Source organism: Pezoporus occidentalis, unplaced genomic scaffold (genome assembly GCF_034315485.1).
Source record: "Pezoporus occidentalis ecotype Australia unplaced genomic scaffold, CSIRO_AGI_Poc_V1 ctg45, whole genome shotgun sequence".
NCBI lineage: Eukaryota > Metazoa > Chordata > Aves > Psittaciformes > Psittacidae > Pezoporus > Pezoporus occidentalis.
In genome coordinates, this window is record NW_026915780.1 from 5910055 (window position 1) to 5938023 (window position 27969).

Genomic DNA, 27969 nt, shown 5'->3' on the forward strand with positions numbered 1-27969 from the left:
ATTTCTAACTGATCTTTGCATCGTGTCTCATCCACTAGATATACTGTTATTTATTTATAGATTTTTTTCTTTTGGGGTTTAAAGCATATTAACATGGCCTTGAATTCTAATTTATAGCATTACCTAAAGATTACCAATCCTATTGACTGCATAGTTACAAATGCCATTTGAGCAATAAGATGTTGTTTTGCTTTCTCTGCATAAAACTGATTTTTGCACAGTTTATTAATTTTGATTTATGTGTTTTACTTTTTTATTTATACTGTTCCTATTTTTCTTTTTATGTGGTCTTAATAAAGAGAGCTGCCTATTTATATGATTTTCTTTCTAAGAGAATAGAGAAAAGAATTTGAGAAAAACACTGGAACATCTGGAGAGAATCGTGGAATAGTTAGGGTTGGAAAGGACCTTAAGATCATCCAGTTCCAACCCCCCTGCCATGTATGGGCAGCCACACCTCACACTAAACCATGTCACCCAAGGCTTCATCCAACCTGGCCTTGAACACTGACAGGGATGGAGCATTCACAACCTCCCTGGGCAACCCATTCCAGTGCCTCACCACCCTCATGGTACAGAACTTCTTCCGTATATCCAATCTAAACTTCCCCTGTTTAAGTTTGAACCCATTACCCCTTGTCCTATCACTACAGTCCCTAATGAAGAGTCCCTCCCCAGCATCCCTATAGGCCCCCTTCAGATACTGGAAGGCTGCTATGAGGTCTCCATGCAGCCTTCTCTTCTCCAGGCTGAACAGCCCCAACTTTCTCAGCCTGTCTTCATACAGGAGGTGCTCCAGTCCCCTGAGAGGATGTTTAAACTCTTTGATCATGAGAATTCTGGAGAAAAATGACAAGTATTCAGCCTTGTCTCTTGCAGGAAAGAAATTCTCCACTAGATGGATGTTCATGCAGCTTTAAACCTCTCTGTTACACAGATTGACATGGAAGGTTTTCCTGCCCAGTTGAAATGATAGCTGTGCATTCCTAGAACGTCCCTCCTAAGACGTGTGTAGGCACACAAGTCCTGAAACTATTTGCTGTTTAATGCACACCCACAACAGGATGACTCCTGCAATATAACATTGTATGTTTGGAAAGGAACTATACACTCTCCTTTTCACATTTAAGTTGTTGAGAGTTTACTGGAAGCAAGATCCAGCCTGCAGTGATGAAAGACCAAAATCTCAAGTTTTGTTTTGGTAAGAGTACTATTGTGGAGTAACTTCACACAATCCAGCAGTAGCTACAGTGGTGTAATGAAGAGCAGAATTCCTGTTTTCTTTCCATGAATTAATAGAAACATAGTGTACCATCTTCAGGATGTGCTTAGTGATCCAGAGCAGTTCCACTAAAGTCAATGGAATTTTAGTACCAGAAAAGTTTTTTTTCCCATTCCATAGCACAGGATTTTTTTGCCACAGAAAGAAAGAATGAAAATGAGGTTCTCTGTTCATATTAAATAGAAAGAACTTGATGGATCCATAAGGAAAAGAATAGAGGGACAAATCATACTAAACTGCATACATGAAAATGTGAGAATGAATCGGTGTATTTGCTCCAGTTGTATTCTAATACATTGCCTGAGACATGCATTGGCTGTGGGACGTTTTGCTGACTGGTTCACAACCTCATGCCTCTCCTGGATTCAGGACATTTTGCTGTGTTCAATTAGATGCTGTCCTCCTTTTCCAGTCCGACCACATTTGTTATTAAATATGGCACTCCTAGTGCTATTTGAAATACGGAACTTGACAGATGAAAGGGATCTGTTGCAGTTTAGCTGGTTAAATATTTAATGATTTCAACCTCACAGACTTACATGGTCCATTTTCCTGGATACAAGTTGGATAGCAGGAGGAAGGCTGCTCCAGTTTAGGGGTGTCAGTAATGGCTTTTGGAACTGCTGCTGTTTGCCGTCACATTAGGGGTTGTTTTGTTGAAATACTCCCCGTGGTTTATTAATGAAACTTGGTAACTTTTATTCTTCGCAGAAAAATGATAACAGACAGATGTATAAACCCACATTCATGTGTTGTTTTATTGGTGTGTTACAACGTTACATTTCCTTCACACTGAGAAAGCATGAGATTAAAATACACTGATCCACAAAAAAGCCTTCCATACGCTGACTCTGCACTGGTAATTACAGTGCCCACAGATCCCTCCACAAATTTCATTTCATTAAGTCTTTCGTAATTCTAATTACATTCTAATCAAAGCTTTTACATTGTCTATTTGATGACTTTCAATTTAATTATTCCCATTAAAATAGGTTATTCTTTACTGCTTGGCAAAGTTCACCAATTACTCTTGCAATGTAAGTATTTACGCTGCATTACACTTCATATTCCAATCTTTAAACAGCCACTACTCATTTGAGGGCTGTATAAGATTTCCTCATGCCAAAGATAGCTCGTTTGTATCAAAAGCCATTAAAATACTAGGAATGTGTACAGCACATTTAGGAGGCCCCACTCATTTTTAAGAATAAGCCAGATCTATATAAAAACATGCAAAATGCTCTATGCATCAGTATTAAACTTCTAATTTTCATTTAAGTCTTATTTTCTTTTAACATTTGCATATAACCTGGAAGACTAGGGTTCCTGCTGAAAGAAAAAGCTAATGGCTAAGCCCTGTATAATGTAAAGACATGATACCCTTACTGTAGGGCTTTCGTTAATCCTCCCCTATGAAAGATACAAAATGATATCCCTGTTACAGAATTCTGTAGGATGGTTTAAAAACTTTATAGAAAGATTAAACCTCCACTAAATTGTGTGGATTTCTAGAATAAGACCTTGATTACACTAGAGGAGTGCTTTGTCAAATCCAGTGCAAATGCAATGCTGGAACAATTTTGCTTTGCTGATGCTAGTTTTGTGAACCAGCATATATACATCAGCAACCCCAGTTACATTTGGGTAACTGTCTCTATTCTAGAGCTCAGAATACTGTAACTGTCAGAAAAAAAACCCTGTCTCTAACTGATGCGCTCAAACTGGTATCAGTTTTACAAGTAAATCAGGCTTAATTTCTGCAGAACCCTCCTGGGTTCATGCCTTTTACATTCTGTGCCTTAATGTCATTTCCTATTTATAGTTATTTCCAAATATCATGTAAGTTTATACATAGTAAGGTTGCATCCTCTTGTACACAATTACTACATTTATTTTAAAGGGCTTCTAATTTACTTGCTTTTCTATAAAAGTTCAAGTGTTGCCAATGAGGAAGTAGCTCTTCTCAGAAAAATCTAGGAAGCTTACCTTTGAGAAAAGTAAGTGACAAGCTTTACATGAAGACATTGAGCCGTTTGAATCACAAAATGCCTACGAGGCCAATAATACATATTCCACCAGTAACACAGAAACTATAATTATGGCAGCAGTATCCTCCAGTCTAAAGCACCGTAATAATGGTCGTTGATCAGCGCTATCTTGATTGCTTTAACCAGCAGCTCCAGATAAGAAATGTTCAACTGCCAAGATGTGGTCTGGAACATTTGCCTGCATTTTCACAGGATACCTAAGGGAAAAAAAAAAATCTGGAATCTGACATTCTGCCACCCAAAGGTACATCATTTCACAGGAACGGGATGCATACTGCACAGTGCAGACATAATAAAACAGGGACCTACCCATAATAAGTTAACTAAAATCATACACTTTGTAATCTTCTCCATACCAACAGCGTTCTGATTCTGGTGAGTTTCAATCCAGGTACCAACCAACCCATGCTCAAGAACATGATGAGCTGAAAATGTGGAATGGGTCTAGTGGTAAACTGTCTCAAGCATTCCTATGGATATGTTACAGTGCTGGAGACCACCACAAGCATTCGTGGTTGTGTGCCCAAAGTCACAAATGAGAATCTTTGCATTTCTTTAGACAGCCAGTGCTGCAGTGGGTCACTGCACAAGAATGAACGTGGCACACCGAGATTCACAGAAAACATTGTGATTATTTATCTTCACAGTTTTAGGCTTTTTGAAAACTTATTTCAAAGACTTCAGCTTGTTGAATGTCATGAGTGTTATTTCATTTTGTTTTGGCAGTAATTACCGTGATTGCCCTCAAAAAATTGCAGATTTTATTTAAACACCAAGTTTCTAATCCTTCCTATGAACATATGTTTCTGTAAGCTATATAATAATTTTAACAGTGTGGAATTTCCTGACTGTTATAATCATCCTGTGGAACCACTAATGCATGAAGCTTGGCTCTTACAAACACTTACCCATTCACACCTTTTGGCTGCTTGATCATTAGTAGCTCTAGTAGTAACTAGAATTAATTGTCAAAACTTGACAATTAATACAAAGTTCTACCAGCATGTGGAGATTTTTTTAATGTTAGAAGGCAACAAGCTAAACATAAAGATGATGCCCTAACTTATTAAGTTATATAGAGAAATGTCTAGACACAACAGATGCTGAGCATCTGGTGAAAAGTGCTTTGTGTATTCATCACCCAGCAAAATCAATGAGTGCTGAAGATGACCAGAACTTGCTAAGAGATACTCAGTACTTTAGAAAATCTGTTTCCAGATCTACCCTGTCTTCAAACACATCTTAAAATTACTTTCTTAGCCATTCCTCCACATAAGATTGTTTTTATTCCTGTTCTTTCCCCTTCCCTCAAGTGGCTTATCTGTTCGCAGGAGACTGAAAACAGATAATTCAGCAAGTCAATATGAACTGAAAATTTAACTGTAGAAGTATGATGCTATTATGCCATTAAAACCAAAATATTTATTTTCTCTTTATAAAAAGGAAAGAAACAAAAGAAAAACAACGTACAGTAAGAGACACTGTGTTAAGAGACCAGTTTGGAGGAAATGTGAGAAGGCTAAAAGTTCGTTCTGCACATTTCTTAAAGTCATACAGGACCTTCAGTTATTCCCTCTAGAGGCAGGCCAGTAGCACTATCTGCTGTAGGTCTCTCTTCTTTCTTCACAGAGTTCTGATCTAGCAGGCTGACATAAGATTTATGACACGCTGTATTACCCAAAGGAGGGTAGTGTTGTCTGTAGCAAATATAAGCAAAAATGAGGCCAATGATCCCTCCAACAAAAGCATCTAGAGAAGAAAAGCAACAAAACCAGAAGCATGTTACTATGGAAAGGTCAGGCAGCGGTAACAACTGTAAATAAAAGACATTTGGTTGACCTGGAAGTGTTTAACCCAGAAACTGTGAACTTTAAATTTTCATAAAGAATTTGGAGCCCAATATCACAATCCCATAGGACACAAAATCAGTATTTTGCTGGGGACATCTCCAAGAGCTTGAATATCCAAAATCTAGACAATTGGCTGTGTTTCTGGAGATGAACAAGGGGAATAGCAGCCTCCATGGGGCCTCCATGATGTTGCAGATCTCCTCTGACCAACACTTGTGAATAAGCAACCCATGTATCCTCTTCTAGTATGCCATGATTTACAATGACCACCAGCAGGTTTTCTATTTATGAACAATACAGCAGAGCTATGGTGTTTACAGCATACTCTCCCACTGAGTTATACCACAAACTATTGCACTGTGTGCAGTCTGCTCCTTGTCTCTGTCCAAGTACCCCCCAGAATGACAGCTACAAGAGATCTACTCTTGTTTTGTATTCCAGAAGGCATTCTCCAATACAGACAAGGAGCAAGTAGAATGTAAGATGGAAAATTATCTTCCTTCAGAAGTGGGCCACTCTAGCTAGAACAATTAATTTCACTTGTAACTCCTGAGAAAAACAGCTGTCAAGGACCATTTCAAGCTGGGTGAATTCTTCCTAAAAGAACCTGAGAGGTCAAAGACTAAGCATGCCTGATAACTGATTTGACACCTTTTGAATTTTTTTGATGCTCTTTGCTATCCCATACTCCTACCAAAAAATAAAATAGGATAAAATAAGGCCAGTGTGTGACATATTTGCAGCCTTCTCACATGGGCAATTACAAGTTTTCCATCAGAACCACACAGCACTGGAAATGTAAGAGGATTTGTTCAGTTGTCAGATTCCCCCGCTGTCTTACTAATTTACTTCCCAGATCTTATGCTTCATTTTCAAGCAACCAGAGCAAAATATCACTGAAAATACACACTGACTTTGAAATCCTCAGATTTGAACACAAACAATAATAGAAGTGAGGTAAAAGGTACTGGCTAGAATACAGCTTGACACAATCTTTTATTTTAATAAGATGTACCAAACACGGTATTATCTGCCTATATAAAAGCTTAGGATTAAGCATCCTTCAGACTCCTGATGCTTCACTTAAGCATATCCCTTGTGGTTGATTATAGGTAGACTTTTAAGGATGCAGGTTCATCTACAAGCAGACCTTTTATGCAATTCACTCGTATATCAGATGCTGCTGTTGAAGACTTAAGAGCCATCTTCCATTCAGTCAATAACTGTCACTCCTTCACAAAGGTAAGCTTTAACACTGTGTGGCATGTTTCTTTAGCTTTGTGAATATACTTTATGATCATGAAAGACACTGCATGCTGCTTCAATAACCTCCTCATCCATACTCAATACATTCAACATTTATTTGCAGTTACAGTCTGTTGAATATTCACTGGTACCATGTGCTTGGTACCACGCTGAATCCAATGCTAACAAATAGTCAATATAAGAAAGTATCGACATAAAAATAGACACAGCGCAAAGCTATGGAAAATCATTTTTAACAAGATATAAGAAAATAAAATATTTCGCTTCCTTAAGTAGGACCTGACTTTGGAAAGTGTAAAAGTGACACCTTGGGAACAATTAGAACCTTGGCCAAAAAAGTTAAGAGAACAGAAAGCATCAAACTTTGCAGCAAGTTTTTCAGTGTGGGCAGAATCTGTTTCAATCTATGCTATAGAGCTCGGTTTGCAATGTTTCTATATTTCTCATGGAGGGAACATGAACCCACCTCATGCCAAATATACTTTGATATGAATGAAAAGCAGTGTATTACATCAGGTGCACCCAATAACCAGAATACAAATGACTGAATGCATCTTTGCAATGACTGGTTACACACAGATGCATCAGTCTAGTCTAATGCATATGTGTCAATATATTAGCAGTCCCTCACATACCCAACAGGCACCTTGCAGATACATGGAGAAGCAGTAGGCATGGACTAGGCAGAGCTTCTAATGGGCCAGATGCAGCCTACAGCTGGATCCATCCAGGAGAGCTGTGGCACATGTGTACACTTATAAAAAGGATGATATAAAAAAACACTGATCTAGATCTGTATGTAACTACGATGATGTACACTGTGTATGTAAAGATACAGAATAGTAAAGAACCCCTGCAGTAAAATTTCAGACACTGAAACCCTAGCATCAATCCAGGAGCAAGGAAAACCTATAGCATACTACGATGAGTTTTAACTCATGTGATTTACTTAAAATAATTAAAGAAATATAAGGCTAATAAAAGATAGCACAAAAAAGGTGTTTTCATGTCTCACCTTGCCAGTGATGCTTGTAATCACACATACGTGACAGGGCAATCATCATGGCACAGTAGAGTGGGAGGATCGCTGCACAAAGCCGCCAGCTCTTCCCCCGGCCATTTTCCGTGAAGCAATGTAACTTTCCAGCTAAGTAGAAGGTGGTAAAGCCAAGGCCTGAAAACGCAACTGATAAAGAAAAACACAGAATTACAGTAATTCTGTCACTATCATTGTAACAATACTGTCCCTTCCGATCCTTTAAGAACTGACAGCAGGATCCTTCTCCTGGACAGAAGCCTTGGACTTTCTAGGGTGCTACTAGGAGCTAAGTTACGTTGAGATGACCCATCTGCCCATCCCTAGATGTGTCCAAGGCCAGGCTGGATGGGGCTTTGAGCAACCTCGACTATGGGAAGGTGTCCCTACCCATGGCAGGGGTTTGGAGCTGGATGAGCTTTAAGCTCCCTTCCAACACCAGTCTGGGATTCTACGATCTGCAAATAATTGAGGGGGTTTCACAGTTCAAATGGTGATTCCTATGCAACCATATAAGTGATGCTGTTATAACTCAATATTTTAAAAGGATGTAGCAAATTGCCTAGGTAGAGAGTTTTCTTGCTTTGTCTTTTTTCATAAAGCAACAATGATCTTACAAACTTTACATAATCACAATTCTTAGGGGGATGAATGGGAAAAAGTATTCTGCCCCAAGATTCATGACGTATGTCTGTTCTCCATAGTAATAGTGTTATCTACGTAGCAATGCAAGCAATCAGGCAAGCGAAAACTGAAAAGCAAATCAACTTTCTTCTCTTAGATACTCAGCTTTCACATAATCTGACCAGTCTGCAAATACTGTGGTACCTCTAGACATTCATCTATCCAATAGCAATTTAGATTTTTCTTTCCATTAGCAATTTAGCTTTTTCCTCTGGGGCAGACATTGCCTGTGGAAAGAATTTATTTGCACATGAAATTAAACATTTAGGCAATTTTTAAAACTGGAATCGCAAGAGCTCTTTCATGCTTAACTTTCAGTACATCTTTCCCGATTTTAGACTTACTCTAAACAGTCACAGTTCAAAGCAGAAAAGGATTCAGTCAGATTTTACTGCAATGGAATTACATTTAAACGAGAAACTTAGGTTCCATTAACCTTGTTCTATAGAAATACAAAACTGGCAGTGGTGATAGAGCTCGGGCACTAAGTTTCTGTAATGAACGTTTTTTCATCTTGTTACTTTTCACCTCCCAGAGGAATACCAGATGGATTTATATGTTTAATACACGTTCTAAATGTTTTTTACAAAAGCTTTTGAACATTTCTCTCTTTTTTACTGCAGGAAAAGTAGCGTTGCACTTGAACAGGTAGCTCTGTGAAATACGTTTTCTATTTTCTCCACAAATGTCATACTCAACTTTGCTCCTGACTTCAGAGATCAAAATAGAACATGAGCACATAAAGCACAGATAGTGAAATTATAAATATTTATCCAAGCATTTGAAATTCTTTCCCTGGCTGCCTTTATATTTTTTATCTTTGTGATATACAAGTGCCTCCATAAGAACTAACGGGTCACATTTATAATACATATGCCTGTTCTGATTGTGCGTCCAGTGAATTTAATCATAAAATCACTATCTCATAGAACCACAGAATAGTTAGGCATGCATCTTCTATCCTAATCTCTTGCCAGGGCTTTTCAAATGCCCTCCTCTTCATGTTCCCAAATGCTAGGTGGGATAAAGTCATTGCTTTGTGTTCTGCTGATGAATCTACGGGATGGTCAATTTTAGCTGACAGTACAATGGAGTAGTTTCATAAGATTATAGTGAATAACTGTTTGAATGCAATTACTGAAAATTTGGTTTCAAACACACAGATAAATCACTTCTTTAGACAAGCAGAGCAAGACAGAATGCTGGTTTATCATCAAGCCACTATCCAAACTACATTATTTTCTACATGCTTTTTCAACTGCTGATTCTGTACTTGTCAGAAGACAGTGGGAGGCAAACTTTAATATATAATAAACAATCCTGAATAAAGAAAAGTTTCTTGCAGACTGTCTTACCTTCTTATGTATTGTATAAACTCATATGTCATATGAACTTGCTTTAAGACTACCTATCAGATAAGAAATAATTTCTTCTGACATTTCTGCATCATTGTATTTCTGAAATAAATTTCTTTTCCTAAGGGTAACATGCCTGACACAGAAACAGGTTGTGAGCCGTATAGTCAGAGCACCAGGCTATAGCCACAGTGATGAAAATACATCTATGGTCCTGACAACGTCTCATAAAATTGGAATACACTCTCCCCTTTTTCAAGCATCCTCTCCAACTCTCAGTACTCAATGTAGACAGACACACAAAAAAACCAAGTAAACATTGCTGCTTCTTTCCAATGTAGACATGCTCTTGTGCCTGTCACATTCCCTAGAATAGCCACTGGAATATGACAAAATACAACACTCGCCTCTCTTGTGCTCTTCCAGTTGCACTGGAACTGTGGCATGGTCTTTTGTATCAAAAGACTATAAAAAAGTCTTATGTATCAAAAGACTATATCATAGAATCATAGAATAGTTAGGGTTGGAAAGGACCTTAAGATCATCCAGTTCCAACCCCCCTGCCATGGACAGGGACACCTCACACTATACCATCTCACCCAAGGCTTTGTCCATATGTGGCATAGTCTTTTGTATCAAAGACCTGTAACTCTTTATAGGCTGATGACACACATCCACATCTGAGAGCAGACATAGGGCTGTCCGTTCTGCAGACCTTTGGAACTAGATTCATGTCTAAACTTACCCGAGACTGCAAGAACAGGACTCGTCTGCACCATTCCATCTTCCAGTTGAGTAAATGCAGTGAACAAAACTCAATCTATGTTGGATAGTCAATATCAAGTGCAATCCTGGATTGAATACTTTCAAATACTTCCTCTCAAAAATACTTCTTTCTTTTTTTTACTTTCATATTTCCATTTTCCTTCCCAGGTTATTTATTTTTTGTAGATTTGTAGAAGATGAACTGAAATCTGAAGACAGTATTCCCATAGAAACAGCAAGTGCTTTGTGGTTTCATTCTCAGGCAATCTACAATGCCTAGCAATTTAGAGGGCTTAAAGAAATACTGCCCAAACAATAGAGTAGGTGTTCAGTCTGCACATACTCATATTCAGAATTAGTAGCATTTGCCAGGCAATTTTACCAGCAGTTGTCAGTGTGGTGGGCAGTAAAATTTAGATAAATGGGCTTTAGAGCAAACCCTGTGATATTTAAGAAAAATTCCCAGAATTTGTGTTTTTGCAGGATCTGCCACAATTCAGAAGGTGGTGCTCATGAATGAATATGGAAGTTCAGCAGGAGCTCTATCTGCACTAGACCCAAAGGCAGATGTTGCTTTCCTCTAAACTAAAGGTCAGGAAGAAAAGAGACTCACAAACACTCCTTCAGGGGAACTTATCCTAATGCAAGATGGAAAAGTACTATAATGATGCTCTAGCTTGTGGCTACGAAACTAATATTCTGCAGAGCAGCTTTATTTTGCAGTGTTGTAAAATTGACTTCCCTTACCCTGGAGCGCGCACATCCGGAAAGTGCTGCTTGACCCGATAGTCCCAATGTGCACAGAGTCAGCAGCAAAGAACACGGAATTAATAGTGAAACACTCTGGGATGTGGGAGTACCCATCATAAAGGTAATTATGTATTTCAAGACAACTTGATTGCTGTGCACTCCATGAAAGCAACTTTGGTTTATGCCTGTGTTTTGAAGATGTTGTCAATCAATAAAATTAATAACTCTACAAGAATCCTAGGCGTATAGGTGATATTTGCGCTGAAGAATTGCTCAATCTGTAGAATATAGTTGAGTGGTATTTTTCTGCACCAGATAGAGACAATAGTTCACTGTATCACAAAGCAAATACAAACACACACATACACACGTCCCATGCCCTAACATATTGTGTACAGCCTAATGTTATAAGAAAAATTATCATTCTGCATAAGAAGACAATGCTCCTCATCTCACAAACACTTCTGCTAAGTTGGTTTCTCCTTAGATCATGAAAAGTTAATACTCTGTTTATATAAAAAGGCAAGATCAATGTGCAATACCAACCAGCCCTCTTTGGAGACATTGACACGAATGAAAATAAGAAAACCAGTCTGATTAGTATAAAACAGTGTTAATTTAAATTAGATGTTGATGCAAATTTCAGACACCAGGAATAAGTGCAATGAGCTAACTTAAAGGGGATAAAAGAAATTAGAGGAAAACACATTAAGCAATATATGATTTGTCCCCTTATTGTTTGTTTCTATTTCCTGATCTTCTGATAGCACCAGATATTTGGTTTAAGCCAGGGAGGCAATTTAAACACCAATAAAAATCCTGGGTTTGCAAATCTGTACCTTTCTGAACAGACTCTGAAGGGAGCTGAGATTCAGAGTGCATCTTACTTATGTTTTCAGTTTCTTTAAAGGAATAACTGGAATTCATATGTATTGTACTTTTGCTCTACTTACATGGCTTTATTTCAAATTCTTATCTACAAGGAATCTTTAATAATGCATATGCAGTCTCCAGATTATATTAATGGTACCTAGAGAGCCTCAGTCATGAATAAACATTAGTTTATGTAGAATTAAATCAATTTAATTTCCTTTTTACACCTGTTGTAACTATTTACACTTCATAACATAGATACACTGGTTGTGTAGACCTGCCAATCAAAGGTGTCTGACTGATTTTGTTTGCAACACGGCTACAAACCATTCAGAGACTGTACTGTAAGATCCGTCATACGATTCAAGCTAGTGAGGTGGTAGAGGGCAAGCACGTTGTCTTTCTCTGCTCATCAAATTGAATTCCCTATTCCCACTCTCAGAATGAGATTTCTGAATACCAGTTACACACGGGATCCATCAACTTGAAGTCAGCACTACAAGTCAGTCCACGCAGTGTACTGGGGTTTCTCTCTGCAGATAACACTGCCTATTTTGGTTGCTGGATAAGGACTGTTCAAAAGTTCACAGAGTTGGCAGTCAGAAGGGATGAGGTGATGTTTTTGTTGACCTCCTATATATCACACTGCTGAGTATGATCTAGCACCAGAATGGGAGCTTGGATAAAGTGCGCAATTTCCAGAGAAATAATCTGAAGACAGAGGAGGAAAATTAGCTCATATGTGCCAACACCTGGTGAAGTTCTTACTGACAAAACCACGATCGAATTGTAAACTGCCATCATCAAGGGCCATTTTCATCTGAGAAGCTGATTCAGAAAACACTTACAATAGAAAGAAATATAAAAACTGCTATGTAGGCAAAACATCACTAAGGCTGTCCAACAACCTTCCTACAAGAATTGCTGCTTCCACTTCACAGCAATCAAGTACATGCAGAATTGATTCAAACATTCCACTGCAAGCACCTAGGGAGGTAGAAGTGAAAGGAAGTATCAGAGTATGTTTAGTTACTGCTACAGCAATGACATGAGCAAAATACATCATAAAAACTCCTGAAAACCTGGCATGCTTTCTGGCCAAGGAGTACATGTACTAAGCCTTCATCCTGTAATTGCATCAAAAGATGCAGAACCTCGCCATCATGGAAAACGTTGAAGGAGATAATGATACTCTCTAAAGACAATGGGTCTAAGCCTTGCAGATCTGACATATGAGCAACCAGTAAAGGGTAAAACAATGGAACAACCAAAAAAAAACCCAATTGAATAGAACTAACTGGGTGACAGCTGTAGACTTTTGTGTGAAGACAAGTGTTCTGACCTTTACATCTTAGTGGTTTAGGAATTACCAGCTTAAGAGAGCGCATTTCAACTTGGTTTGGGTAGGTGGGATATCTGGAATTGCTATTGGAAGGCACATTTTAAAACTGTACCATAGTGATACTTGGAGAATGTCACGGAAGTTTCCTCTTGGGCATTATGATTATTGGAATGAATAAAACTACATTAGACTGACTCTTTCAGATTGTTTTGATCGCCTTCTTTAAACAAAACCTAAAAGTTCATAGAAGAAATAAGGAGAATGATAGCATCTGGAGACATTGCAGACCCTATCTTGACATCTGATTCTCTCCAGACAGGGGATTTAGGTGAGTTTAAAAACCCATCTGTACGGCCCGAACCAATTACCAAGTTGAAATGCATAAACTGAGAAACTGTCAACAAGGATCTGATCTAAAGAACCCCAAATAAATTATTCATTAAAAATGTAATTGCTTTTGTGGGTGTTTTCTGGAAATTAAACTACCCCGTGAGGATCTTTAGCTTCTCAAGTTCTAATGGATGCTTTGCTAAGCACACAATACACATCTTCTTTACAGTAAGCAGTTTTTGAGCTGAAGAAAAAATGGCAACAAATTATGAAACTGAAAAACAACCATTCAAACAACCTGTGTAACAATCAGAGAAAATGATCCATCTCTTTGTCTGTAATACTTTATACTTGCAGTGATTACTGTATATTTTCCAAATGCAAACACACGCTATTCATCACTGGAATTGCACAGCAGCCTACTGCAATTTTAGCTAGGGCTGCTGGTGAATGTTTTCATTTTCACACTGTTCAAAGACTAAAATATTTATCTTTCCTGAAGGAAATTTTAACACATAAATTTTAATGATGAAATTCAATTCAAAGAGCATTTTATAGAAGTACAATTCCCAGAGAACCTTTTGAGCATATTATCGCAGGCAAAATATTTTGGGTTTTGTTTTTTTTTTCAAGTGGGACAGTCAATCACCTTCCCTTTGGCTTAGCTTTATTAATTTCTTTTTAAAAAAGAAGGACTTCAGCAGAACCAGCATGAAAACCACATCACAAAATACAAACGTATACAGGGACCCGGGAAACAAGAAGGAGGTATTGGAGACAGAGACATATGAGAATAAAACATAAACCTATGTTATCTGAAAAACAAGTAACTAGAGTGTTAGTCATTAGGTTGTTTGTGTAGGACTGTCAGAGTGAGTTCTTGTGAATTTTTTGTGTGTTTGTTTCTGACATTTTATTTTCAATACATCTTTGAAGATACCTTCTTACACCTGAAATATCTAACGAAGTCTCAGGGTGCATCTCTTTGTTACCAAAAACTGAGAGCTAAGTTCTGATTTGTTCAGTTAATGGTGGCATTTACAAAGAGTCCTATAAGTGAACCTGTTCCATAGCCTGCTTTGCCATTTCTTTCGACAGAAACCTTGAAAATATCCTCTTTCTCTGAGGACACAGTAAAGACAAGCTTAAAAGGGCTCAGATTCTGGAATTACTTTGAAGAGAAGGGGCAGCACTCATGCCCTGATCAAAGCAGCCTTAGCATTAAGATAAACTACAAGAGACTGTCTTGTAAACTCACCCTAATAATACAACTGCAGCAGACTAGAGAGGCATCTTTTTCTACACATTATGTTTTTTACTCTTCACTCACTGCCAAGATTCTCAATTACACTTGGTGAAATTAGGTCCACCTAATGAACTTGTATCAGATTTAAACCTAGGACGGAACGACATCAGGATGCAATTGGTCCTTGAACACCCCATGATGGTGCTGCACTAGTGCTGTCCCTGGCTAATACATTCTTCTCCTGACAGGCGACAGGAATACCAAGCGTTGAGTGAATTGTTTGGTCTTTTTGTTAAACCACATGTAGATCACTTCATGAAACAAAGTCCTAATGCTAAAAAAAAAACCAACAAACAAAAGTTTTATGTAAAGAAGAGTTTGCAGGGAAGGAAAGGGCAAGCAAACTGAAGCTTTCTTCAACCACACTTCAAGTAGCAAAGTGAACCAGGACACCAGCAGGAGAGTGGCTGCACAGCTACATTATACCAGCACTGAGTTCAGTTCTGGGATCCAAAGTTGTAAGTAACTTTCTAAAGTTTCTCTTTCCTTAGAGAAACTTTTAAATAACTCTTAAGAGAATCAGGGACTGGAAAGTGGGTACCTTCACTTCCCATTCATCCTAGATCCTCTGAGGATAGCAACAATAAAGCTGTTGTCCATGGTGGAGCACACAGTGGAACTGTGATTTATTTAGTCATGCAGAGAAAAGGCAAAAATACATTGTGATTACTACCAATAAAAAAGTTAGTATGTTAAAGGCTACAGTGCGAAAGACAATGCAAAGAACATGTTTGCTAGGTCGCATAAATATCAGTGAGGAGCAACTGGTTTACACTGACATGATAACACATATTAAAAACCCACATTTTTTTCTAAATTCAGGAATAAATAGAAAGTCTTCTGGCAATGTGCTTGAGGCATACATAATCTAAACCTCAAACATACTAGCAAGAGTTGATTTATTATTAGAGCTGGAAAACAACTTTAAAGAGTACATCTCACAAACCCCTCATAAATTCAAATGGCCTTAGCTATTAAATACTGAGAGGCAAATATGTCAGGGAAGAGGTAAAAGCATTAAACACAGCCATTTCTGAGTGTACTTACAGTTGAATTAAGAAGCCAATAAACCCCACAGGAGATTTTACTTTTTTTTCTTGCATATCTAAGAAATCAATTCCTTATTTCCCTTATTTTTTCTTTAAGAGAATGAAATATTTCAGAGAGACACTGCCATACAGCTGTTAATTAAGAGATTTATCTTGAAAATAGGAAATAGCAGCAATTACTGCCAAAAACCTGCGGCTGGTAGCTCATCTGTTGCTTAAAATGTTCGCTTTCAACTGAAGGAAATATGATTATCCTCCATGAAATTGCTAGCTGAAGATAATTAACAGTCCAAATTTAGATACCCAACTATAATTACATGTGCAGCAGTAATATTTTATATAAATTATCACAAGGTAGCAAACAATTCTATGGAAATTCAATAATGTCCTCACTTTGACACACATAAATCATTTTAATTTTTCAAATGAATTAATGGCTTTTAAAATGTAAAAATCTTTTCATTTTTACAACTGACTGATTTCAATTATATAGTGAAAAAAAGGAGGAGGAGCTAGCTGTCCTTTCACTCAAAAGACAATATTTTCCAGTCTCCTGTCTTCTTTTTAGTGACACAGCAAGACATACCACAGACACATTCATTTAATTAGCACTTCATCAAGCAAATCAAGTGCAAACATGAATTGGAGGCAGCTTTGATATCACCAGAGAAGGCAACTTCTCAGGGGTAATACAAAGGTAATCCACTGTAGAGTGACAAATAACAGTGGAACAGTTAATGGTGGAGATAAAGAGAAGATAAAATATTAGCCAATCAGCTAGACAATATCAAAAGGTGCTATTTCTTTTAATAACTGCTGTAGTAGTTCAGAACTGTTCTGATAGTCCTTACCTGTCCAAGATGACAACTCACATCAAGGAAACTCCTCATCTGAGCATCAGAGACTATAACTGTTCTACAGAAGTTAGAAACCCAAGGAATTTCTCTCTCTCCAAAACCAAGGAGCAGACTGGACTGACAGCAAAGTCACTTTGGAATAATCTTGAGAATGATTTCTGCTCAAATCAGTGGTTTAGCTAGGAGAAATGGGACACATCCAAGCAAATGCAGACCCTGGAATGTGACTCAGCTATCAAGACTATAGTTGCTAGCGATAAATAGGTGTTTCCAAGGTAAGCAATATAACCAGAATCAAGGCCAAACCATAGGCACATCCAAATTATACTCCTGCTCCTCATATTTAACTCCTACCCATTACCTACCCTACTGCAAGAGGTGTTTTCTGGAAACAGTGATACTCTCTTTTTCATTCTGACTCAGGCCACCTTGACATACAAAACAATACCAGAAAGTGATAGATACACTATTCTATTGCTTGATAGCATAAATATCTTTTAACCCTTGCCTTTAGACTTTTGTTATTTACAGCAACTAGCAATTCCATTTTTCTAGACAGAATATTCCTGCATTCATTCACACAAAGTCACTGATTTCAAGCATGTAATGAAGGAAGAAAGCCAGAGCGGGGAAGACAGAGACCAGACCAGAATAGGATATTTGCAGTTGGAAGGGACCAATAATTATTACCTAGTCCGACTGCCTGACCATTTCAGGGCTGACCAAAAATTAAGGGCATTGTCCAAATGCCTGTTAAATATTGACAGGGATGGGGCAGCGACCACCCCTCTGGGAAGCCTGCTCCGGAATTCAATCACCTCTCAGTAAAGAAATGCTTCCTCACATCCAATCTAAACCTTCCCCAGTGCAACTCTGAACCATTTGCATACATCCTATAACTGGATGAGATGAGCAAAGAAGACAGGCTAACACACTGAAGAATAAAATGGCTAATCATGATAAAGAATTCCTTGAATCACTGACCACTCCTCACCAGTTCAAAACATATTCAGTCCCAAGTGTCTGTCTAAATGGTTTAGCATGAGGTGTTCCTGCCCATGGCAGGGGGGTTGGAACTTGATGATCTTAAGGTCCTTTCCAACCCTAACTATTCTATGATTCTATGATTCTATATCGAAAACATCTGGCCAACCATTCTGATTTCTGTTTTCTCATTAATTTGCTCAGTAAAATCATCCAAAGATGTTTTTCTTCTCTCCCTTCTCCCCTGTAAATGAAAAATACATACACACACATACACACATTTTTAAAGACCTCTGCTATCACCCACTGAGCCCAACGCACACTGCCTTCCAACAATTGGAAACTTCTAACATAAACATTTGCCATGAGTTTCTGGGGTTTTAAACAGGATGGAGGAACCCCAGACAGAGAGACTTCCCAAACCACTGCCTTAGTTTAGACCGAAAGAAGCTAAAACTAAAAGCCTCAAGAGAAAATCCCCATGGAGACCAGGTGATTGCAACAAAGCAGTATTAAAAATGTTTTGCATTAACATTTATTGTGCAGGTTTCCTTAGATAAATACTGGCTTCAGTATTTGCACAGTCCTCTGAGGAGGAAATAAATTACCTACTTGCTTCTTTGTAATAGCGGATGGTTTCTATGTAGAACTGACAGTAACAGCAAAATCTAAATGAGGCTTTCTGTAGATGTTCTGTACTTTTCTCTTTCTGATATAAATAATATGCTTGATTTTCTGCATTTATCTCAAAGCTCTTATCTCAAGAGACTTTTAATATCCCCTTGTTTATAAGAGACCTAAATCAGTGTTTATGTCTTTAGGATTTCTGCAATTTGATAAATCAGTCAGCTGCCCTTAAAGGAAGGGGTCTAGCATTTTAACTCTACAATTCCATTTGAAGCATTTTATTGATTCATTTCTCTTTTGCTTACAGCAGAACTGTAGTTGATACTCTTTATTGAAATAATTCTGATTGAGTCAGGATTATTTGCATTACAAGAACATGTCCTTATGTGAGTCAGCTCTATCACTCTTGCTGCTCAAAAGGGGTTTGCATCAACCAGCAGCATTTGGAGACTGATCACAACTAGCTTTTGTAGAATGGAAAATGCAACCCCCCAACTCATGAAAGTGACCACTCTGTAGGCAGATTTAAAGTCCCCATGGAAACAGAATGGTTGGGTTTACTTCCAAGTAGCTCTAGTCTAGGCAGAACACTCTCATACGCATTCTGGTTTATTCTTATCATGGGCTTGAAGACCACACCGTGATGTGAAAATACAGTGCTATAAGAAGGGGCTGTCATAACACTGTCTTCAACAGCGTATGATTGATCAGAATGAAAATGCTGCCACAGAAAGTCTTAGAGATGTAGAAAATTACCCTACCAAGATGAAGAGCAAGGACAGCTCCTAGCAGTCATTCCTGATCAAACCTGATCAAAATGTTTCACAGCTGGTGGGACCGAGGGCAAATTCACACACAGATATCAGCTTCTACTTCTCAAAACAGGAATTCTGACAAGACTAATGATTCTCCATTTTCCTCTTTGCAGAGGAGGAGGAAGGGACACCCTTCACGAGGCCAGGCTTTGACCTGAAATTAAAGTTAGAAGAAGGAAAAGGTACATGTTTATGCTTGTATACAATGAACAGGTAACCAACCCACTGTTTTGCTTGGGCTATTTACTTGCTTCTCATATGCAGTGCAGTAGCCAAGCTTCTCTTACCTCCAAAGTGCTGCCTAAAACAGCCCATTGTTAAGCTTACCTACCTTGAAGAAAACTCCACAATGAAGGACATATTACTAAGAAAGAGCTAATATGCATCTCATTTAGAAACAACTCTACATTTGGTCTGGTTTTGCAGAGAAATGCTATACAAAACCATATTGAATGGATTTTGGAGTCTGATGTCAGTGCTATTTCATGGAATCTCAATGTTTGCAAGTGCTGTAATGAGACTTCTCCCTTAAAGATGCTCGGAAATTGATACACCAACCTCGTCTGTCTGAGTTGAGTTGACAGCCATCCACTTTCAAATTAGTCTTGAGTTTTCTGACCCATTTCACTCCAGAGGAGAGCTGTCACTGCCGTTCATAGATGTAAATTGATCTTTAGATCTTTGGTGTAACTCAAAGCCTTTTTAATTGAAAAGGTCAGTCAGAACAATAGTCTTAGTTCTACACAGAGCTAAAGCCAACAACATCACAACGAAGCCTTTTGCAGGCTGTGAAATCAAGCATGTACCTTAAACTTAGCTTAAAAATTTTTCTTCAAAAGTTAAAGTTAAGCAAGAGAAAAGAGAGAAATAGACTGAGAAGTAACTAAGCTTCTTTCCTACACAAAAGAAAGCAAGCTGAACAGCTATAATAAACAAGAAACAGCAATAGATGCTGGAAAAACTGGTTTATTGAAGCTTAAGCTTAGAGATTTATGTAGACTTCCAGCTAACTTTTCAACTTCAGCTCTCTTGAGAGTCATTCATTTTATTCCTCTTTAATGATACAGGATTCAAGACGGTTCCATCCTTTTGCTTACTCTCTTCTGAAGTCTCACTCTACTTTTGAGTTCCCTGCATGATCTGGTCGCCAGATTAGGAAAAGCAAAACCAAACAAAAAGGTCCCCCCTCCTCTCTCTTTGGCATCCTGTGTGAATCACAAATGACAGTGGACTGCAAGTCAGCAAATCACAGCCCTGAGATCAAGAAAGCAACAGGCTCATTTGGTACAGTTTCTGATTCTTCATGCAGTCCTTGGAATTGCTCAATAGCATGTTACCATGGAGAATCACAGTACTTCCAGCTTTTCTTCAAGAAGGTCTGTTGAATTTTCCTCGATAGCAGAGAGATGTAACTCCTCACGCTTCAGTTCTTTAGTCATTTTAATGAAAAAAGCTAGGTGCTTGTAAGCAAAGAGCTCTTACATGGCTTAGAAGCAAGCCTACTGCCTTCAGGGAAACAGATGGAAAGATAAGGACCTTTCCTTTCACCTGAAGATTTGATATATTTTCAGACAGAGAAGTAGTAACCATTGACAAAGATGAATAGCTACATCTTTTCATAAAGAAAAGAGGCAGATAAATAACCACCTTGTTTATCCCAATAATATGCATTATAGCTGCTTGATAAACTGGCACCTGAGCCAGTTTATACTCAAACTCTTGATAGCTTGTGAAAATTAACTATTGATTCTTCCTGGAAAAAGGGTGGAGCACAGACCTTCAGCATTCACCTTCTCTATTCTGCACAAGAGAACCATCTCCCATGTACTGCCTCCAAAGCTGGATATGCTGCCATTCCTGGACAAGACAGGATGCTCTGTAAGGGATGAGGTTGGTGACGTACATGATCATTTCCCTTACTGCCACCTGCCTTCAATAACAACCATCAAATGCAAATACCAACAGTAGCATTAGCTTTCCAGTAGAGACTCTTTCCATCTGTGAGGGCCTTACTAGAAAGCACTCCTAAGAAGTTAAAGCAGAAACTCCGCTTCCGGGAAATACCTCAGCGCTGGAGGGAAAGGGATGCATATTCCGAATATCTGTAGGATATGCAAAGGAAGAAATGCTGATGTGGTGAAAAAAAAGGAGTCAGCTGGGATTCCTCTCTCCTTATTCGATAGGGCTGGGGGACCTCTGCAGAAGAATTTTTCCTATATATTTTTAAGCTTGTTACAACAGACTGAGCAATTACTGCTTTAATTCATAATGGAATCTGGCTACTTAAAGAAGGAAACTGCTATTCAGGACTGGTCTGAAGATGTAATCTCGTTTATTACACCAGCAGTAACCAATTACTTTGCATTGCTGTTTGTACTTCCTTTCTTAGAGACTGTTCTGTCTCCCAACAAATGACCTCATATCCCATACTCTTATAATGAGCATAACCTAATTTTAAGATAACCAGATCCTACAGTGTGCAACATGCTCCACTGACAATGTTTTCTTAATGCAATATGTAAGGGCATAGTAGGTATTTAAGATCCTAATTCCTTGGCTACTGCTCTCATTAACCCTGCTTGTTGAAAACTTCTTAGCTGTAGTAATGATGACTACTAAGAGATTGGAATTCTCCAGGCAGTTCAGTTCTGCCATTGACTTTGATCAGAGCAAGATTATGCCCTTTAATAAGTTTATACCTGTGAGGGCTCATCTTAAATAATGAAACTGTGAAAAATCAGTTCTTCATGGTACAAGTGGTTACAACCCTGCAAAGCTGGTCACTGGAAACAAGTTACATTAGCAGTGACACATTACTACCTAGGTTTTATTTGTGTAAAAAGTGCAATTTGTTAAAAATAAACAGTGAAAGGAACTGTTTCACTGAAAAACATGAATTCCTTGTAAAATTGGGGTCAACCAATACATAAAATTTAAGTGTTTATGTGCTATTGACCATCTTGTCTACAAAGACTGTGATGTAAGTATAAACTATAGCTTGAAAGGCAGAGAAAAATCATTTCCTTCTCCATTTTTAAAAGGCCATATCAAACATATCAAGACACTGTCATTCATCAAGGAGGTAATTTAGAAATACATGACATAATAGTCACTGTTATTGTCCCCACAAATACTCCGATTACATGCTTAATGTCAGATTTCTGATTAAATTCTCGTATCTCTTCAGCTGTATTAAAAAGTAACCACTATAACTCTCTTTAAATAATATAATGCAAAGAAGAAAAAACCCCAACACCCTAAAAACCACAAACACAAGAAATAAGAGCTCTTGTACAGCACTATGTTAACATTCGTTCTGGAAGCTGAAAACAAACTGAGATGTTATTGGGAAACGGTTTCTTCAAATCTTGATTTTTTCCTTGCTAAAAGGAGCCTCAGGAATCAATACAGAATTCTGTTAAAAAATAAAACTAAAACCAATGGCACAGTTTAACCAAAAGTCAACTTTCCAAGCTAAATTATTACATTGCGGCTACAAAAATGAAATCACAGGAGTATTTTATTTATTTTGCTGCTAGCGCACGACTTTTATACAGATTTCTTTTTAATGATTTTATTCCCATGAATCTATCCCATCCAACATCGGATTTTAAATTTAATTATCTCTGCAGCCACCGAGTTATTCCATTGACTCATTTTTATCACGTTTGGTTTTCAGTCAGTTGATGTGAAATCCACTAGTGTCAATTAGGACCTTCCTCTCTGGGATCAATAGCCAATATCAATCTCCTGAAGCTCAACACGGGGAACTACGAAGTCCTGTATCAGGGAAAGAAAAGCCAGGCTCCTCTCTGCAGGAGCCAGTAAAAGGAGAAGAGACAATGGGCACAAATTGAAGGACAGGAAATTGCATTTAAACACAACAACATTTTCACTGTGAGAGTGGTCAAACACTGGAACAGGTTCCCCTATGAGAAAGATCGTGAAATGCCCATCTTCAATTACATGCAAATTTCAGCTGGACACCATCCTGAAGTACCTACTCTCACTGACCCTTCTTTGGCCATGGGTTGGGACTTAAGGATTTCCAGAGGTACCTACAACCTAACAAGTCTGGGGATGAAGCTATAAGCTGATACAAACCCAACTAGTATGTGATTATTCATTTATTCACAGCAAACATTAATTTCAAGATGCGTATGTGGATATTCATGAGAACCATGGCCTCAATCTGCCAATACTAAGCAGCACAGGCTCCAAGGAGGTTAAATTAAACTTTTACCAAGCCACTCTTTATTCCTTCAGCACAAAGGTATCAGACCCAGTTTCATGCAACCTCCTCAGATCTATGCCAGCAATCCCTTAGCTGAGAAACACAGCTTAAATAGTTCTGACCAATTCAAAACCAACACATTTTCAAATAGTCACTAAATAAAGCTAAGGCTAAAATTCTGGCAACTGCAATCTGCTTGCAAATGTTGTGAGTAGAATAAGAGCTTTAGGGGAGTTATATCATGGTTAATCACTTCCTCTAAGAAAGCACATACAGTCAAGAATTTGGCATTTCATTCACACAGGATTTTTGCTGTTTCTAAATAAAATGTGTTATGTTACTATTATTTCTCCATCGTTGCTTGTACAAGCACTTCCATGTCAGTATATCAGATATCTGACTGTCTAGGAATTTTACTTCCCCTAAACAACCCGTTTTACTGAACACTATTTGAAGCAAGTCTGTATGCTGAGTTGCTGCTGTTATCTGAGAAAGTTTCAGGAGAGAGTCCATTCAGAAATCATTTATATAACAAGCAGATCAGAACACAATGCTATGGGGTTTGCTGCTTCTGCAAGCTGTATTTACATCAGAATGGTCTATTGCTTGTTGAGCTCAGACACGAAACAGGTCTATGGACACAGCCTTTCTCTGCACATGATATGGCTTTGGACTCTCTGCCATCACACTTCACAACATTCATAACCAGACACAAAAACCCAAGACCATTCTGTGGCTGCAGCAATGTTTCTCACTGGCAGCTCAGTGATGTCTAGTTCCTTTCCTTTGTTTATCCACTTACTACCCAGTAAGTAACATTTGAACATAAGCAAACATCTAAGGTCAGATCTAATGAGGAAGTTGACGCAGTTTTGGCAATGGATCAAGACTCATTCATTAAACTGTATTAACCTAAACACAGAATCCTTTTGCAGCGCTTTTTAGCTTGCTAGTGGTGGCCTATCCTCATTCATACAAATGTATTCTGGTCAAAGACTCAGTTAAAATGCTATGGACCAGGTGTTTCTCCCTCTGATTTAGCCAAATCTGTACCCAAAACTTGATTCCACCAACTTGGAAAGATGATCTGGATTTGTATTTTAAGTCAAAATCTTCAGGCACAATTAGAACAAGACTTGGATTTCTATGAATTTTTGCTTCTAAAACATGCTTTCTTTGATAGCTGTTTATCCTACCTTTGTTAGCATCCCTCAGTTTCTAACTCTTCATTCCCTACGCTGGCTTCCTACATCACTCACACAAAGTACGTTCAACTCCTCCACTTGCAAAAATCTATGTGCAGTCTTGGTAAATGGTGTCTTAAATCAATAGCCAGTCAGCATACAAATTGTCTAACACCATACATTAAGTTGATAGGTGTTCATTCTTGGTCCTATTAAGATACTAAGGCCAGCCTTTTAAAGATTTCTGACCTAAAGAATGGAAATCTGCTTCCATTCATTTGTTCCTTTTCCAGAATTGCTTGATTTTAAAAGCACCCTGAAATTAATTTCCTTGGTTTGCATTTTAGAGTGCCTTAAGGGATTTTAAGAAGCCTGGAGCATATATCATGATAGTATCTATTTTAAAGGGCATCTATTATGATAGCGATACTATCTGACAAGAAATCTGCATCTAAACTTAACACAGGCAACTTACAGCATGTACAATTATATCACACAGATGAACACTGTATCACTTGTCAAGGATTATATAAACAGGCTTTAAAACAGAATATCAGTGATACTCTGACAAGCTACTAAAACATCATCTCATCCTTGTATAAGCTGGTAGTCAGCTCCTTTTGCATCAGTCCCCACAAACAGCATAAGAACCGAGAGAGACATCAAGTCTCATCTCATTCCAGCACATGCATCCCTCCCTCCTCCTCTCCATCGTATCTAGTTCTACCATATAATTCTGTCAGACATGATCAGACGTTTTCCAATGGTTTTGATAACTGGAGAGTTTCACAGTGCAGTAGCCCAAAGAATTAGCTCCTGAACTTCTTATTAGCATACTTGGTGAGAAAAACAAGCAAATGTGCTACCAATGATATACATAAGCACAGAAAATGGTGTTAGCATGACAGCAAAAACATAAATTGTGCAGCAAATTATTGGAACACATAATAAACTGCAACATTGAACTGTAGCTTAATAAAGGAGAATCAACTGACACGAGGAATTCAGGGAAACTTGAAATGAGGCACCAAGCTCAGAAAAGAAATGTCCAACTAGGTGGCTCAAGATCAGATCGGAGAAAGGTATTTATCCTAGACTGAACTCGCAAACCATGTAGTAACCAGCCTAATTTTGAGCTGCAGAAAAATCCTACTATGCAAGATGCTGAAAATTAACTTATGAAAATTTGTCAGGAATAAAATAATTTCAGGAATCATCTGTACACAGCAATAAACTGATATATTGTAATGATACAAGAAAGCTTTCCATCTTCAGTGCATGTGAATGTATGTGTATACCTGAAAGGCAAAAGTCTGCTTCCAGACTGAATTCTGTAAGATTGCAGCATCCATGGCTTCCAGGTCAAACCTTCCCAAACCAGACGGAGGATAGAAGATACTCTCAAACTCCAATGTTCTTTGCATATTAAGGGTTTAACTGAGCCCTACTGCTCAGAACAGGGTAAAAAAAAACAAAAACAACCCATAATTTTTTAAACCATTCCCCTGTGCTTAAGGAAAGAATTGAATTTTGACTGGCATGCAACTGAAATCTGGACTTGTCATTATCTCTTAAAGCTATAACGTATGACAGATTTAGGGAGAACACCTACATCTGATACTGCCTCTGTGTGCACCTCTCCCAGAGCTCTCTAGTGGACCCTTCACCCTTTGCAATGATTGTAAGCTGCCACTCATTAACCCTAGGTCCTTTATGGAAATATGAGCTCTCATATAGAAAACATGCTCAGGATTTCTGTCAGCTCCATTAGACATCCTTGATACACAGTTTTCTATTCACAAATAGAATCAGTCTGCCCAGTGCATGAAAAAAAAACCCTGATGGTTTGTAGGCTGAGCATGCTCCCTGAAGAAATCTCAATACATTATTTAAACAAAGATATTTACCTGATTATAGCAATGGCAATTTAAGACTAATTCAGGGACTAGAAATCCCATTAGTATAATGTATGCCTGCAAATTCAGTGGTCTTTTCAGCTACCAGCTATGCATGTGGCTTATGCAATTAACTGGTTTGTGTTCATTCACCATTTTATTTCCTCTTATCAATGGGTTTTCATGTGTTGCATTCAGTTAAATACTCTTTATTCGTACTTTGCATTTTTCAGCAGCTGGTATGCTGGGTAATCATAACACTTCTTAATTCCAGACAATAAAAGCTTTATGTTGCTTTCTGCATCATTTGTTCTGTTTGTTTCCTTCAATACACTAACTCATCCTTGTTTGTATGTCCATCCATTTGGTTGCTTATGGCATTTTTTAACCTGTTGCTTGCTGCTGCTGTTTGAATCTTTCTGCAAAGAGAGAAGAATGGTGAAGGGTCTTGTATCGGTCCGTCAGCAGTTGCATTATGTACTTTCCAGCGTTGCAAGGAGTGATCTGAAGAAACAGCACGTTGTGCTGCACATCAGGAGGCTGAAGGAGGGAGACTATACCAAGAAAACCCCTCCAAGCCAAACAGCAAAGGACAGTTGCCAGCATCCTCCACTAAACATAAGACAAAGTTTCTTCAGAAGCTCACTACAGAGAAGGCTGAATTCCTCCAATTCCTTACTACAGTGTAATTGGCTTTGGATGTTCAGAAATTTCCACTATGGTCAGGACTATGTTTGAGAGAGACTTGCTTCTTATTTGGATAACAAGCTTGCAAAGTACAGCTAAAACAAACCCTGAGGAGTATAGGGTCTTGCTCCGCATATCTTGAGAAGTTAGGATGCTGTGAGGTATGTCCAAGGCAGGCTGCCTCAAGGTTCTCTACAGAAGACACACAGGAAGGACACAAGCAGGCGGAAGAAACGCTGCATTTATGATCTTCATAAACATAATTCTTTCCATCAGGTATGGACATATAGAAGCTGCAGGGTATCTCCACAGGTAGTAACTTTAAATATCATAAAATTGCCAATGGATCATAAAAACATGTAAATACTAAACAAAGATAGACCTACATTTTGGAAGTGGTGTACTTAGAATAGCTACATGGAAGCCTGACACTCAGAAACACCGTTGAGCTACTGGACCCGGGCACGAGCCTTGGCTCCCTACCGCCAGTTGCTGGTTCTCTCAAACAAGATATACTGGCAGTTCAACTGGAAAAGAAGCAAAACAGTGCCCCAAACAATCCAGAAGGTTCAAGGACTTCTTTGACCCATTAAAACACGCCCTGTGTGAGTTTCAATGGAGTCATTGAACTTTGGGGCTGTGCTTGTGTAGGTTCTGAATTCAAGTCGCTGTTGCAAGAAGTTACCAAGAGGAGACTCCCAACTTCAACAGTCTTTCCAAGAAGAAACGACAGCAAAAGACAGAGCTAGG

At 38.4% G+C, this 27969-nt stretch overlaps 1 protein-coding gene across 2 annotated transcripts in view; it reads right to left on the minus strand.

The window, feature by feature from the left end:
• Positions 1-2014: 2014 nt before the first annotated feature.
• Positions 2015-27969, minus strand: part of PLPP4 (phospholipid phosphatase 4) — a 60900-nt gene continuing 34945 nt past the window's right edge. Inside the window, exons 6-8 of one of the 2 annotated variants that reach the window (XR_009967888.1) lie at positions 7462-7632; positions 4801-5079; positions 2015-3527 (exon numbers count right to left, since the gene is read on the minus strand). Coding sequence is in view for 1 of the 2 variants with exons in the window: in XM_062635320.1 (XP_062491304.1) it covers positions 3517-3527; positions 4891-5079; positions 7462-7632 (371 nt within the window). In the remaining variant the exon portion in view is untranslated. The remainder of the gene's footprint in view (positions 3528-4800; positions 5080-7461; positions 7633-27969) is intronic. The other variant, XM_062635320.1, reaches the window with a different exon arrangement.